The 16236-nt window shown below is 34.3% G+C and overlaps 2 protein-coding genes across 2 annotated transcripts in view; both read right to left on the bottom strand.

The window, feature by feature from the left end:
- Positions 1 to 7223: 7223 nt before the first annotated feature.
- Positions 7224 to 9632, bottom strand: LOC139686395 (DNA repair protein XRCC3-like). The gene is made up of 3 exons (XM_071583587.1): positions 9549 to 9632; positions 7870 to 8127; positions 7224 to 7490 (listed from the first exon to the last, which is right to left on the bottom strand). Exons 1-3 carry the CDS (start codon positions 9630 to 9632, stop codon positions 7224 to 7226), a joined length of 609 nt encoding a protein of 202 aa, XP_071439688.1.
- cic (Putative transcription factor capicua) overlaps positions 8064 to 16236 on the bottom strand; it is an 80700-nt gene continuing 72527 nt past the window's right edge. Inside the window, exon 24 of the mRNA XM_071583473.1 lies at positions 8064 to 8127. The gene's annotated coding sequence lies outside the window, so the exon portion shown is untranslated. The remainder of the gene's footprint in view (positions 8128 to 16236) is intronic.

The raw sequence follows: 16236 nt of genomic DNA, 5'->3' as shown, positions 1-16236 counted from the left end.
ATTTGGAAATAGGTTTATAAAATGAAGACTAAGTGCTTGTTTAATTTCCCCATGCTTCTTTCACAAGAATATAATTTAAAATGGATGCATAAAAATACTAGTGTAATGAGTGTCTGGGTACACTGTTCAATAGTTCTTTGGTCTGAAGCCCAGAATCTGAATACTGCCAGATGTATTCTTGTAGATATGAGTCTAATTTTCTCAAAAGTGAAAATAATAGCATAAAAGACTAGAGGCTTGAGGGAGTTGCCCTGTGGTGGTTGTGAAGGGAAGCCACCTTCAGTTAAGTTCACATTATTGATGATTTCATTTGACTGCTTAAAAATCAAACTGGAAAACTGTATTTACTTTATATGATACCAAAAAACAGCACTGATGGCTTTTGCAATGGCTGATAAGAATACTGATTGGATGATAACAGGAAAGCAACAAGAAGAAAAAAACAAGTGACACAAAACAAAATACTACAGTTAACATCACTATGGTTTTTAAATAGGGATTTGAGGATAGGTCAAGGGAGGGATATTTTGCTACAAGGTAATTAAATGGAATGCTGGGATATAGAGGTGGAATTTTGGAATGTCTACAGGGTTGGTTTTATGGGTGGAACAAAGAATGTGAATTGAAAATAATGATATAAGGTCATATTTATAAAAAAAAAACCATTGAAAATATTATATAATAACTTCCAGTGAGGTATCATGCGGCATGACTAAGAAAGGTAAGATAAGTGCCTATGCACTGAAAAATTGTTAAGGTTCTTCTGAGACCAGCGAGAAATTATTACAAGATTCTAGGTGGTAGATGGTGATTTAGGGGTTGAGTTAGATTCAAGAGGAATAGAGCAGAAATGATCTAAATAGACACCAAGACCAAATAATCATAATCCGGTTTGTATAGAGCCCAATAGAAAATTTGGTATGGCTAAAATTATTCTCTGTTGTGATTATCGGCTCACTCCCTTTACATGACAAGACTATCAGGAGGGAGGTGAAGGGAAGTTGTTGAATTTCATTTCCTAAAGGGGGTGGACGGGTTTCAGAAGGAATTGAGCATTTGGTTTTTTACTGCAATATTTCAGCCATTATGAAGAAAGACTGAATTAACTGTGATCACCATCACATGTTGCAAATGCTCATAAATGAAATTGGCGTTTCGGTATTATTTTAACATTTATCAATCTGTTTAAAGTTTCAAAACATTAGCTTCATTCCATTGTGTGCATTCTGATAACACTAAAATTAAAAAAAATCAAATTGTCATAGATGATAGCATTATTTTTTCAGTTGAAAGAGATTATTATTATTAAAATCCACATGTGCTGATAGACAGTGTTCGGTGGCACACAAGTCCCAAGTAATCACAAAAGATAATAGATAAAATCAGTCATTAAACAAAAGTACACTTAAAGGGAACTTCAAAACACAAATCCCTTTCACAAAGCAAGAAAATCCCCATCTCATCAATCAATCAGCAAGAAAAAAAATTGAAGTAATCAGTAAAAAATCATGGTGAAAAATACTTTGTTGAACCTAAATATGATTTTTTATTTTCATAAAAAGGTGTCATATAATATATCACTGAAAGAGTGATAATTATGTGAGGCAGGGGTTCAATCTTTTAGTACCATATGAAAGGGAAAAAAAGCAAAATTATTTCTGTGTAATTTAAAGATAACTCTTAAAAATAATTTTGGTAATTGGATAGAATTTGCAATGAAATATCTTGAAAAGAATACTGATTAGGAGGATGAGTTAATTATCATTAATTTTGTTTAGCCAAGCCCATAGGAATTCAGTATAGATGGAAACTATCCCAAGGGAGGGGGAGTAAAATACCTCGGTGACCTAGTGAAGAATACAGTGCATTATTATGGGCCTTGAAACTAGATCAGGGTTTGGAAAATGATGTGGATGGTCATCAAGTTTCTCACCATGAAATTCTATCACAAAGGGAGCATATAGGAGAGGAAGAAAAACTGAAATCTTCACATGTTAATTAATGAGTTGGAGCAACGGAAAATGGAGAGTCCCGAATTGACAATGAGTCAGGGGTGTTCACTCATCAGACAAATATAAGTGCATGCCTAAAGTTAAGGGTTTTAAAACATCCCTGGTATACTGTTGACATTGTAAACAAAGCTAAACATCTTGAAATGTTAATCGAGGGTTGCAAATGTAATTATTGGCCCAATGCTTGACGGAAGAACGACCTTCAAATGCTATTTAAAAATATATTTCTACATATAGTGCAGTGGTAAAATGGTAAACCTAATGAATAGGCATATTAAAAACCATGGGATGACAATAACTAATTGGATTTCCCAGCAAAATGATGTGAGAATAGTAAACAAACTTCTTCCATAATTTTTTTTCACTCACATGTTGATTTTCATACATAAATTGTGGCCTACATTTTCTATTTCACTCTGACCATAAGACCCCCAACATAATTTCCTATCCAAAAAGTTCTTCCCTTATGCAGTCCAGCCACTTTTCCTTGGTCTCCTTCATTTCCCCTGCACTTACATCTTCATTATTCTTTTCCCCCTACATAATTTTTATAAAAAGTATTGGTAACAATTTTTTCCTGAAGTGTGCGTGAAGTGCTGTATTCACACCATTGATTAAGTGTGTACATGATCACAGATTGTATTGACATTGATAGGATGACAGTGCACACCATTATCACTGAAAATTTGGCGATGCGAAAGATCTGCCAGTAACTTGTCCAGAAAGTCTTGATGGACAACCAGGAGCAGAGTCAAGTGTCGGCTAGCAAAGACCTGCAACAGCATTGCAATGATTCTCCTACTCTTATAATCCCAACTTGGCACCAGCAGACTATTTCCAAAAGTGAAATCCTCCCTCAAAGGATTTCATGGGACCCTAAATGCCATCGAAGAAGATTTCACGAGTACCCTTAAAGACCTTCGGGAATCCACAAACCAGGGTGCCTTTGAGTTGTGGAAAAGCCACAGGCAAAAGTGTTGACGCCTAAGGGATGTATTTTGAAGAATTTTGAGGCATTGCAGAAATATCTTAAATAAATCTATTTTTCCAAATATTTTCCTGGTTCTTCCCTCCCTTCTTGTAACTTGCTCATACTACTTCAGTCTCCTCTTTTGCCCTTTAACTCTTTTAAAATAATTAATTAATGATTTTTAATAATTCTTTCTCCTCTGCCAAAACTGTATTCACTTGGTTCAAATTCTCTCTTGCCTATAACATAAATTAATGGATAACGTTAGAATTATTATTCTTTTATGTTCTTAACTCATACATATATTTAATGTAAAACCTGTTTTGGTGGGGAGTGTATTCAACATTTCACAAGCTCCATATAGGAGTGGAAGTGTATTTTATTGATATATATGAGGAAATTCATATGTGACATAAACATATGTCAGGCGAATGTAATTTCATTGACCAAATGAGTTAACTATAATTTTTGTACATTCTCTCCAGAAAGATGATTTTGAAAATTAATTATGAAGCATGGATGATAGCAGATGTTCCACAGGCAGTGATAACTGTGTAAATGAGGTAGAGGTAGAAATCATGTGGAGTTGAAGAATGGTTCATTGTAAAGCAGGTTTTAGGGTATTTATTTAGTGTTGTGCAAGGTTGGACATTATGGTCTCTAGTGCTCCATTACTTCATAATTACTGAATTTCCTGGCCCATGAGATGCACCCTATTTTTTCAGGTCAGAATTTACGAAAAATACTTGGATCAGAGAGAAAAGGTCAAATGATTTTCACGTTAACTCTTAATAATACGAAAATAGATTTATTATGTTAAAAATTAGCACCTAAACGTATATCAACATTTATTCATTGCAGTCATAACTGACCCAAAACATTTCACCTGCATTGTTTCCGTGGGAATTTTTAGAGGAACTTTCAATGAAATAGTAAAACTATGTTACTTACTTTGACTCGAAACTGTGACAGTACTCACATTTGTAATAATGGCAACCATTTTCTATGCCTGCTGTATGAAAAAATATGTAATAATAAGTGTATTTCTGGTGAATCAGCGTGGGCTTAGAGGTCAAAATTATACTAATATAACCCCGGCCCATAAGATGCTGACTAGTTTTAGAGCATATTTTGAGGTAAAAAAAGTATATTTTATGGGTAAATACGGTATTATGGAGTTTATTCCTCTCTATTCTATCTAGAGTGTCAAAATCTACTAAGCATATTATGAGGGTGGTCCCAGAAGTACCCGGCTTGACCTAGAGATGGCAGTGATTGTTTGAAAAGTATCACTGTATTAGAAAGTATGCAATCTATCAAGTATTTGTTTCAAGTTTTGAGGTGCTACATTGTCTAATATTTGTATTAATATTTGCAAAACTTTCACATTCAATCCAACTAGGCGTGCTTTTTTCGGTCTTGGCTCGTGTTGCAACTTCCATTGGGGCGATTGAGTTTCAGTTTCATGTCATAAAAACCCATGATCCGTCACCAGTTATGACCCTCTGGAGCAAATTTGGGTTGCCGCTCACACAGTCCAACACCTCATTAGCAATGTTAATGTCCTGCTGTTTTTGGTCAAAATTGAGCAATTTTGGTACAAATTTCACAGCGACCTGTGTCATGCCCACATTATTGGTGAAAATTGAATGGCATGAGCCAATCGATATGTTTAGGTCCTCAACACAACTTCTCAAATGGTGATAGGATGATTGGCCAATACTATTTTCTTCACTTCATTAATGTTTTCGTCTGTTGTTGACGACCTCGGGCGTCTGACATGCTCTTCGTCATTCACATCCTCTTGGCCCTCTGCGAAAATTTTGTACCAACGATAAGGTGGTACAAAATTTTCGGTCTCAAATGGCTTATCCATATACCACATTCAACATTCGGAATGCGTCCCTGCACTTGATTCATATTTCACACAAAGTTTGATACCGATTCTTTGATCCATTTTTTGGCAAGAATCGAAGACAAGCCAGCTGTCAACAATTAACTGAACATTCAAAATGGCTGAACTTTTCGGCATAAAAGAGACAAAAGTACCAACATAATACCACAAAAAATTGAAAAACAAATATACATAACCTGCTAAAAATTCAAAATTTGCAAAAATACTTTTTGAACAGACCTCATATAAATTAGATAATTTCAGAGGCTTTTAGTTTATAGTATTGATTGAATTACAAACAATATTTTGATTTCTTGAACTTGCAGTGAAACTGGTATTGTTTTTTTTATATCATAGTAATTTATACCACAATGAGAACAATATTCATAGATAGCTTCAGAAATGTGCATGACAGAATTTGGTGGATTTTGAACTACCAATTGGAGGATACTCACCACATGTCTTCACCAAGAGATCTGCGGTCTCATTTATTTTTCCCAACTTTAAAATACTTGTTATTTCTCCTTTTATGATAAGTTTCATAATTGAAGTGTTTTTCTTCTCTTCCAGTATTCCTTCATTTTCTAGTTGTATAACCTTTTCTTGTACTCAATCCATTTCTGCTCCAACTTTGATTTTTCCTCTCGATTGGTCTGGAAACCTAAGATATTGCTCCTGACTATGTTATATTCCTTCATGTTTGTCATGTGTATATTATTTATAAAATGCAAATTTGATTATTTCAAATTATTTATTTTATCCTTTAAATATTCATTAGAATTAATAATTTTAATATTAATTAATTTAAAAATATTTGTCATTAGCGTAGGAAAAATAAATGTGTAGTGTTCTGTTAATGCCACTTAATTTATTCAGGATTAAGTTAATTGCCTCATGTAAACACATCCATTTTAGCTAATTACAGTGTGCCACATTATTCGTCTTATTTAAGCTCATTGAATCATCAGTTAATCACTTTTTTATTTCATCACTCAGTTTATCACAGCATCAATTCAACATTAAATGTGTCGCATGCTTAAGCTGAATCTTTTAGATTGTCCTAGGTTTGATATTTTTGGCATGAGAGTTTTTACTTGATTTATCTTGGGACAATTAGTTTATTATATTTTTCAATTTCTTACTTTGAAACATTTGTTAATCATCTTTAACCACTTTCTAGCAGTGGAAATCCCCACACTATGTATTTCATAATCACATGCATGTGATTATGAAACTGGTAGTATAACATCTAGGAATGGAAAATTTAACGGCACAGGCCCGAAGCATGGATAATATTCAATTTTTCAAGCAAGATGTAGTGGAATAGTACAGTCAAATTAAAGTTGATATTGAAATACTTGGTGCTCTCCATAATAAAAATGTATTAGTAGGCATTCTGCAAAAATTAAATTGTTTATATCCTCTTCCCCAAGTAATTACTCAACAAATAATTAAATGTGGTTAAAATATCTCTCTATGGGCTCTCTCTGGGGCTCACATACAAACTTCCAATGAATACTATGGAAAAAGCTATCCAGCCACTATGCTTACAGTCTCCTTCGATTGCAGACGTGTGGTGCATCATGAGTTCTTGCCACAGGGTAAAATGGTATATAAGGAATATTACCTGTAAGTTATGCACAATTTGCACGAAGCAATCCGCCATAAAATGCCTGGATTTGTGTAAGAACAAAAATTGGCTTTTGCACGATGACAATGCCCCTGCTCACACATTGTTACTTGTGCAAGAATTTTTAGCCAAAAACAACAAACTAATGATGCCGCAGCCACTGTATTCCCAAGATTCCCAAGGCCCCAGTGACTTTTTCTTGTTCCCGAAACTGAAGAGGCCCATGAAAGGATGACGCTACGCTACGATTGACGAGATAAAGACAGCATCAAAGGAGGAGCTGAACAAGATCACAAAAAATGATTTGTTGAAGTGCTTCGAGGATTGGAAAAAACGTTGGCACAAGTGTATAATATCGAATGGGGATTACTTTGAAGGGGAAAAAATAGATATTCATGAATAAATATATAATTTTTGAAAAAAAAACACAGAAGTCGTGATACTTTTTGAACAGACGTTGTATTAACTACTGATATTTCAAAATGTACTTATAATTATTATCATTAATGCTTTTCTTTATAGAGGCATTTCCCAGTTTTATGTTCTGTGAGAAATTGTAAAGCCTCAATGCAAAATAAGAGCCAATTTAGGCATTATATATTAAAATTTACATGCAACAAAGAATGCAATATTAACAAATGAAACAAAGTTCTAGATTTCTAGAAGTAAGACTAGATTAAATATTACTTTTAAGATAAAATTCTATTAAAACCATAATTATGATATTCCTTCAACTCCTGACTGTAAAATAGCAAATTGACATTTACTTGGAGGAAGTTCTGGGGAAAATATAACTTCAAGTTCTCGAATTAGAGTCCTTTCATTGCCTTTAGAGCATTCACCACTATTTTTCTCTAAGTTCACAAAAGATTTCGTCCTTGAGGCCATCAGTCGTGTGGTAACCATGTTAGCCCAAGATAATCCAAGGGCAGGAATTTTCTTTTCAAATCCAAAACCTTGAATGTTATCCATGGCATCTGAAACCTGGGGAAAAATATTTATCTGTTTTTGTTTTAAGTTCTCAATTTAACTCAAAAATTGTTTCAAGCACAGAATTAAAAATCTCCTCAAAGATAATTGATAAGATTTAAAAAATGGAGGCTAGCTTTGCATGCACAGTACTCTTTAAGTGGAGGACAAAAATGCAGCATGTATAGCACAAAATGGGCAATCGTGCATACAAAAAGATTTCCACCCATAATTTAACTCTCTACGTCTAAAAAGAAAGGGAGATTATATTCAACATAACACTATTATTAGCACTTATATAGAATAGAAGCTTATGTGTGATTAACTGCAAAATCTGTAAATTCATCATTTTCAATATATATAAAAAAATCAGTATAGGAAATGTCATACAAACCTGGTTAACACATATGACACATAAACCGTGGATACTGGCCAAATTATGGAGATCTCCACCAATTTCTTTAAGATCTTTAGCCCTGGAGAGAATACCATAATGAATGCCTTTGCACTTTTCTTCATCCTTTGATTCATCGTACTCTGCAGTGCCTCGAAATACTCCAGCAATGCTATCTACAATTATTAAGCCGAACGAAATACATGATGTTTGGAGGAGACGTGGCACTCTAATTTTAAGGCATTCTTTCAATGAAACCTGCATGGAGGACAGGAAAAAAAATAATTTTTAGGCTTAGAAATACCAATTTTAATTTTTTTTTGCTTTTATGATTTTTATAGCACTGTCCTAGGAGACTTTAAGTGCCACTGCCATTTTTCAGATTCATATGAAAAATATCAATTAATGGTAATAAAAGTTTGCAAACTAATTTTTAAACCATTAACAATAGACAAAACTATTTTAAAGCTTTTCACAAAACATTTTAAGATACAAAATGTTATCGTAAGCCAAGGTTAAAGGCTCATTGCATTCTTATCTCTTAATGAAAATATGGATGAACCGGGATGTCCCAAATAAAGCAGATCTTACAAAACTAGGTAATAATTTGGAATTGGAGGTGGCTCTTGGAAAAGAACTCATGAACTCCAACAAGGCATGCATAGTTTTGTTTGCCCTGTGCACCTTAAGATGCATTAACAATGTATGTGTTTCACTCATATAAATATATCAAAGACTGCTATGCAAATTATGCGAAATTGGTAGGATGAGCAATGGAAAACTACATGAAAAAGCCAATAATACTCAAATCATTTTGCCTGTCCTGTGTCATATCAATGACCGTATCACATTTTATGTGCTATATGCAGAATAATTTCTCATAAATGTCACTTTAGTAATTTAGGTTCAGATAGGTAGCCCCTAAATAACGATGAGCAAAAGCCAGTCATAATTACATATTTCCATCTAGATACTCAATCCAGAATAATGATTAACATTACATTCAGGTTAATCCACAATATAAATTACAGAAGGATGTATTAGTCCAGAGGGTAGAGTGTTGAACTACTGACTGGAGGGACTAGGTTTGATTCCCAAGGAAACCTATGTCTAACCTCAGGTTCATCCAAGCTGTCTGTTTTTATGGTACAAGATCTTTCTTCTAGGAAAGCATGGGAAAAGGAACTGGCTCCCCTTCTACTCTAATTTGTGTATTTCACATACTGCTGGGCTTAATACTAAGTGAACTTTACACTTGCCCATCAAACTGACCATTGGGTTTATAACTGTGGTTGTGTGAGAGGGTCCACTGTACATATTTCATTAAATTATCATGTGCAATTTTGGTGCATATTTTTTGCTAAGAAAGCCTGGGTACTCGTTTACATATTATTTTTCAAAACCAATTGTCAATGCAGGCTTGAGTTGATTGTGATTGTTCAGTCAAAACCTCCCATTTGACAAATTTTGAATTAAAGAGATATATCATTAACCAAGTGAGGGATCATCACAACCATTGGTAATTATTTATCAAATATAGATTTTGGATGGCTCCTAGCACCTATTATGAATTACTTTTCACAGGGACTTCCTCAATTTTTACCAAAATTATTCATATCAACATAATTTCTACTCATCTTCATGCCATTCAAAATGTGTATTCCCTCACTTAATTTTACCTGCTTACTGAACAATCTCCCTTCTACCATGACCCATAGCACCCCACTACTATCAATGTATTCTTCACCCACTTTTTCTGCCATATTCGAATTTTAAATATCAAATTCCGCTCTTCTCCCACCATATTTCAAATTTAGTTGTTAGTATTTTTCCGATTCCATATTATTTTGCTCAATCTCCTCCGAACGCAAAACTCAAAATCTTTAAAACCAGCTTATTCTCTTGTCTCAAACACCACCTTTGGGGCCATTAAGTTTCAATACACACATAATTTATAAAATTAATAGATGTAATTAACAACGGTAACTGTTCTCCGCTTTCCTAGCAGCAATGTTGTATAGAAATGGCTTCAATGATCAGTCTTCAACAATAATAATAATAATAATAATAATAATAATAATAATCTTTATTTGCCCAGAAGACACTGACACAGTGTAACAGATACATCAGATAAGTGTATAGGACACGTCATATGTACATATAGATGTTAAACAATGATGAAATTCAGAAAAGCATGACACAATAATAAATTTTTTGCATAAAATATATTCCATATTCAGTATGGTTATTTTTTCTCCATGAATTCCATTACAGAATAAAACTGTTCTTTCCTTAAAAATGATATTAATTTCTTTTTGAACAGGACTGGATCCTTTACGTACTTAAAATCGTAAGGGAGCCTGTTCAGTGCAAGGAGGCCCATTGATTTAGGCCCCAGGGATGTATTTAAAGTCCTGCAATAAGTTTGATGCAGGTCTCTGCAGGCTCTGGTTTGGTGACAATGAACGTTGTCATTTGTCATATAATTGGATATATTACTTTTAGCGAAAATGCATACGACATAAATGTAAATACATGGAACAGTCAGAATATTTAACCTTTTGAAGAAGGAAAGACAAGGTGCATTGTAGGGAGCATTGCATATTAATCGTATTAAACATTTTTGAGCTTTAAAAATTGAATCAGAATGAGGGGAAGAACCCCAGAACAGAATACTATAGATAATTAAAGAATAAAATTCTCCGTAATAAATTGAAAGTAAGATATCAAGGCTTACAGATTTCCTAATACTTCTAATAAGAAAGCAAATGGAATTTAACCTGCTACGAAGATTGCATATGTGTTCATCCCATGATAAATTTTTATTTATAACAACTCCCAAAAACTTGGATCTAGAAATTTGAGGTACACACGTTCCCCCTAGGTCAATGGCCAATGAAGCAGGGGCTTTATTTTTATTAGAGAAGTATATGAGTCCAGACTTGTCAGGGTTGAGTTTCAGAGAATTTTGTGAACACCATTCACAAAGAAGTTCGGAAACTCTAGCTGCTGTCAAGGTCAAGTTGTTTAACGATGGTGCTGATACAATTACGTTAGTGTCATCAGCATATAAAATTGGCTCGGCTCCTGGAACTGACTGCAGAACTTTTGGTAAGTCATTAATGTAAAGTAAAAATAGGATAGGGCCCAAGACTGAGCCTTGGGGTACACCTAATGTAACTTCTTTACTAGGAGAAGTAAAATTAGTACCGTTCTTTGACAAAATAACCTGTTGGTGCCTTGCGCTGAGGTAAGATTTGATCCAGTTATAAGGGATACCTCTGATGCCATAGTGTCCTAATTTGGACAAGAGTAACTGATGATTAACTAGGTCAAAAGCCTTGGAAAAATCGAAGAATAGTCCCAAGGTTTCAATTCTATTATCAAGATTTGAAAGTATTAGGTTTACGAGGTGATAGGTAGCTGTAGATGTAGATCTGCATTTCCTAAAACCATTCTGTGAGCCAGACAAGAGATTAAAAGATTCAAGAAATGATGTAAGTCGATTATGGAAGACCTTTTCAAATAGTTTCCCTATCTGGTTTAATAAAGATATTGGACGGTAAGAATTCATATCCAGCTCACTACCTTTCCCTTTATAAAGTGGTACAACTTTGGCAATTTTAATGGCATCAGGAAAAACACCAAGTTGTAGGGATTAATTAATTAGGAAGAGTATCTGTTCCTTGATAGAATTAATTGATTTTTTTATCACAATCCCTGGGATACCATCTGTACCAGGACTACTTTTGTTAGGGAATTTTTTAATGATGTTCATCAGTTCCAGTTCAGTACAAGGAAGCAGGTACAATGAATTAGACAGGCTTGGGATTAGAGGATAATTAACAGGAATTGGAGTATTTGTAGTAGTCTGGTGGGACAAGTAGAAGTCATTTAAGTTGGATGCCATTTGAGAGTAATCAGAAATAACATTACCGGTGGAGTCCTGTAATTTGAAATCATGATGATTATTGATAGAACACTTAGCTTCCTTTATAATCTTCCAAATTTCTTTAGATTTGTTATCGGCATTGAGAATTCTACAGTTGTTAAATGTTTTTTTAGCCAGTTGTAACTTTTGACGGTACGTTTTTTTCAGTGTTCTATACTCCAAGCAGTCTATCGAGTTACATTTATTTTTATAAGAGATAGCTAACTCCTTCATTTTTTTCGAGAGGCATCGTATTTCATCGGTGACCCAATGGTTTCTAGTATTTAAGGACAAGTTTCTAGTTTTGTGGGAGACCAATGGAAAACAAATGTCAAACAATGATTTGACTTAAAGAGTTATATGAAATGTCATGTCAACTTAAGCATACTTGCAATGAAGGATGACTTATTTTCTCCCTGGAAGTGGTTTATGCATGGTTAATTAGTGTAGAATGCAACAACAACATATATGCAAAGATACACCTGTATATATGTAAAAATTTACAAAGTTACCAGAATGTGAATATTGCAACACCGTGCAAAAGCTCTGTATTAATGCGACAAACTTTAGAAATAAAATATTGAGGAGTAGTATAGTATTAAATGAATTTCCAAAATGAAATTCCTGCATGAATATGAGGGTGGTCCCAGAAGTACCTGGCCTGACCTAGAGATGGTGGTATTTGTTTGAAAAATATCACTGTATTAGAAAGTATGCAATCTATAAAGTATATGTTCCAAGTTTGAAGACACCACGTTGTTTAGTATTTGTTTGGCAGCAATCAATAGTGAATGTTTTCAGTGAATTTGTGAAAATGGAGAAAATTGGGCATTGTTATGTGATATAATACTTTTATTTGCAAGGCCTCAGACCAGCCAATATAAAAGCTGAATTGGATTCTACTCTGTTTGAGTCTACTCCTTTGTTTACAACAATAAACGATTAGGAAGCAGAGTTTAAACAAGGCCTTACAAGCTGTCAAGACAAGCATTGCTTTGGTCGACCAAATGAGGTGACGACTCCAGAAACGGTGAAGAAAATCCACAAAGTGGTACTGGATGATCATCGACTGAAAGTTCGCCAGCTAGCAGACATAGTAGGAATTTCAAAAAGTGCAGTACATCATATGTTAACTGAAAATTTGGACGAGAAAGCTGGGTGCAAGATGGGTGCCGCGCTTGCTCAATGTCGAGCAAAACCAGTGTCGTGAAGATGTTTAAATTGAGTGTTTAGCAAAGTTTCACAGCGATGATGTAGAATTTTGTGCCGTTTCATAACCATGGATGAAACACGGGTCTATCACTTCACACCAGAGAAAAAAGAACAGTTAAAACAATGGATTCAAATGGGAGAACCAGCTTCAAAAAAGGAGAAGACTGCCCCATCGACAGGCAAGATCACGGCGTTGGTTTTCTGGGATGCACGTGGGATAATTTTCATTGAATATCTTGAAAAAGGAAAAAACTATCAACGGCAAGTATTATGCAAACTTACTGAAACTTTTGAGCAAAGAAATCAAGCAAAAGCTGCTGCATTTGGCTAAGAAGAAAGTGTTGTTTCATCAAGACAATGCACCTACTCACAAATTCGTTATTGCAACGGCCAAAATTCAGGCATTAAAGTTTGAATGACTACCTCATGCACCTTATTCACCAGATTTGGCGCCCTTGGATTATTCTGTTCGAAAACTTGAAAAAATGGCCTGATGGTCAAAGATTTTCCAGCCTTGAAAAAGTGATGTCTGCAATTAATTGCTATTTTGGGGAGCAAGACAGTTCTTATAATAAAAAGGGTATCGAACTTATTGAACATCACAAGGGAAAAGTTTATAGAGCTGAAAGGAGATTATGTTGAAAACTAATTATATTTTTTCTAAAATTTTTGTGTTTTCTTTGTTGGGTCGGGCACTTCTGGGATTACTCTCGTATAAATAAAAGACTATGATACCTTTTGTAAAAATTGTTTCATTATCAAAATATGTGGCCACTTTTATTAAGAATAGTGTACTAGCATGCACATAGTTAAGCTACAAGCATACCTGATAGGTTAGTGACCACTATAATACTTTGAAACAGATATTCATTCAAAAATGAATTTCATCGGTCTGAGTATGGTTTTTAAAAGCTGCTATGAACATTTGCACTCCAAATTCCAAGAGCTAAAATTATTCCCTTTCAGACACATGTGATTTCCATAACACATTGTAACACATGTAATAGGTACTTCCCTAAATTATACTTCATTGAGTGAATACACTCACTGAAAATTCTCAGCAGACATGATTCCATATATCATGTCCTGGGGACATTGAGGTTATTCATAGTTCAGGTGGACTGCACACCAGACATTGGGAATATGGAGTCATATATTTTGAACATTTGTCATTCACTTTCTTAGATTACAGCTTACATTTTCTCAACTCTCTAGATGAGGGTGACCATGAATGAAGGAAGGATATTGGTGTTCTGGGTATGGTCCTCACAGAGAGCACTAATCCTCCGCATGAGCCCTTATATATTTTAATACACTTTCATTTTTGGATGCATTACAAATAAGAAGAGCAATGGAAACTTCTAGATGGATGCTGGGGCGAGGGGGAGTAAGGAGAGGCATAAACTGTAGAGTATGTGGGTAGCAATAATGTTGAGTGTTGTAAAGAAACAGGGTGACTAAGGGCTATCCCTGGGATTTTGACGCCTAAACCATAAGGTGATGTTGCACCTAAAACAAAGGGAGGAGAAAGATCCATTCATTCTATGAAACCACTACACTGGAACATAAAAATACAACCTTGATTTTCTCGGAATGATAACTTATTAAAGTTTGTGCCACATAAAAATAACACATTTTTTATGACATTTAATACATTTCCTGAATAGAATAAAATTTATAAATATTGTTAGGTGAAATTATCAAACTATGCAACTTTTGAGTTGCACATCATCACAAAATACATAACTGATTTTAGGTAATAGGTTACATTCAATATAAATGAATTAAAAACTATATTTACCACATCTGCAATATGCTCAACAAAGATATTATCACCAAAAGCTATTTCATCCACTTGTGGATATCTCTCAGGAAACGTTTTCATCAACTGCCGTAATCTCTTTGATGGAAATGGATCCTCAGTACAAATATAAATGGTTCCTAGCAAAAATTGGAGGGATTTAAGTAAAAGCATGTTAATAGTAAAATAAACATTCAATGTTAATAGAAAATGATTAGAATAATAATATTACTGTTATGATAGAGATGTTGAGTAGCAAAGATCAGCAGCAAAGAATTTTTTTACACCTATTTTATTGAAAGCGAAATGGACAGCTTTCACTAGGATGCCATTATAAATGATTTCAAAATAAAATTACAACATTCATTACAAATAGGTGATAGATATAGAAATACAATTTCCTGAATTTGACAAAATAAATAGGAGATGGTGGACAAAATTCTCACCATTTGTTTTTAACAGCATATTTATTATCAAGGGAATGGATAGACAACCTTGATATAATAAATGACAAAACAGAAACATTTTCTTTAATGGATGACACGCTCAATGCGACTATCATTTTGATTTATGCTCCCTCCAGAATGCATACAACAGCATTGACCACTCTATGTAATAATTCTGTCACCTTAGTGACATTTGGGAAACTGATCTGACATTACTTAAATGCCAAATTTTTCATGGAGGAAATCAAGAACAGTATTGGTGGTATGTGAACATGCACCATCCCGCTTGAACGACTTTCAATTTGTGGACTGGTTATCAAGAGTTGATACCCCACTGGAAAATTTGCAGACTGGTTTCAGTAGCCAACCTGCATTTTGGAACATCATACTAGGTTCAGTAGAACTACTAATATGAAATTTATATCAATTTTATATGCTGAAGACACTATCTATGTAAAAAAATACCTGGTTACCTGCAAACCCACTTTATTTAATTAGTCCATTTTTTTATCACAATCTTCATCTCATTTAAGAATTTATGTTGTGTTAGCACATATATTGCACTATTTAGACAGCTGACATTTAATATGGTTTCGCCGTTTATCAAAATGAATGAAGTATATTATAATACTGTATAATTCGTTGCATTTATAAGAGAGGAATTTGGCCAGAAGACTGTAGGATCAGTTTTAATTCCTATTCAAAAAAAGGTAAAGGCCACCTCATGGGAGGACCACAGAACAATTATTTCGATTTCCCACACACCTATTGTGGTTCTCAGGATCATCAACAAGAGGATGGAGAGCAAGACACATATGATGATCACTTTAGGTTCCGGAAGGGGAGAGACACCCGTAATACCATTGCAATAATGAGATCACTAATCGAGAGGAATCCAGAATACAATCGGAACGTATTTGCCTATTTTGTAGATTTTGAAAAGGAGTTTGATAGAGAGAATTGGGAAAAACTAATGA

This window comes from Hetaerina americana, unplaced genomic scaffold (genome assembly GCF_022747635.1).
Source record: "Hetaerina americana unplaced genomic scaffold, ioHetAmer1.1.p SCAF_14, whole genome shotgun sequence".
In the NCBI taxonomy this organism is placed as follows: Eukaryota; Metazoa; Arthropoda; class Insecta; order Odonata; family Calopterygidae; genus Hetaerina; species Hetaerina americana.
Note: the sequence above shows the minus strand (reverse complement) of the source record. Positions and strands in the feature narration are given on the sequence as shown.

Excerpts from the sequence above, each read along its gene's own strand:
- LOC139686395 (XM_071583587.1), bottom strand. The coding sequence starts at position 9,632 with ATGGCAGAAAAAGTGGGTGAAGAATACATTGATAGTAGTGGGGTGCTA. Across the intron at positions 8,128-9,548 it reads GGAGATTGTTCAGTAAGCAG|GTTTCATTGAAAGAATGCCT; the intron begins GTAAAATTAAGT and ends TCCTCCATGCAG. Across the intron at positions 7,491-7,869 it reads GTGTCATATGTGTTAACCAG|GTTTCAGATGCCATGGATAA; the intron begins GTTTGTATGACA and ends ATTTTTCCCCAG.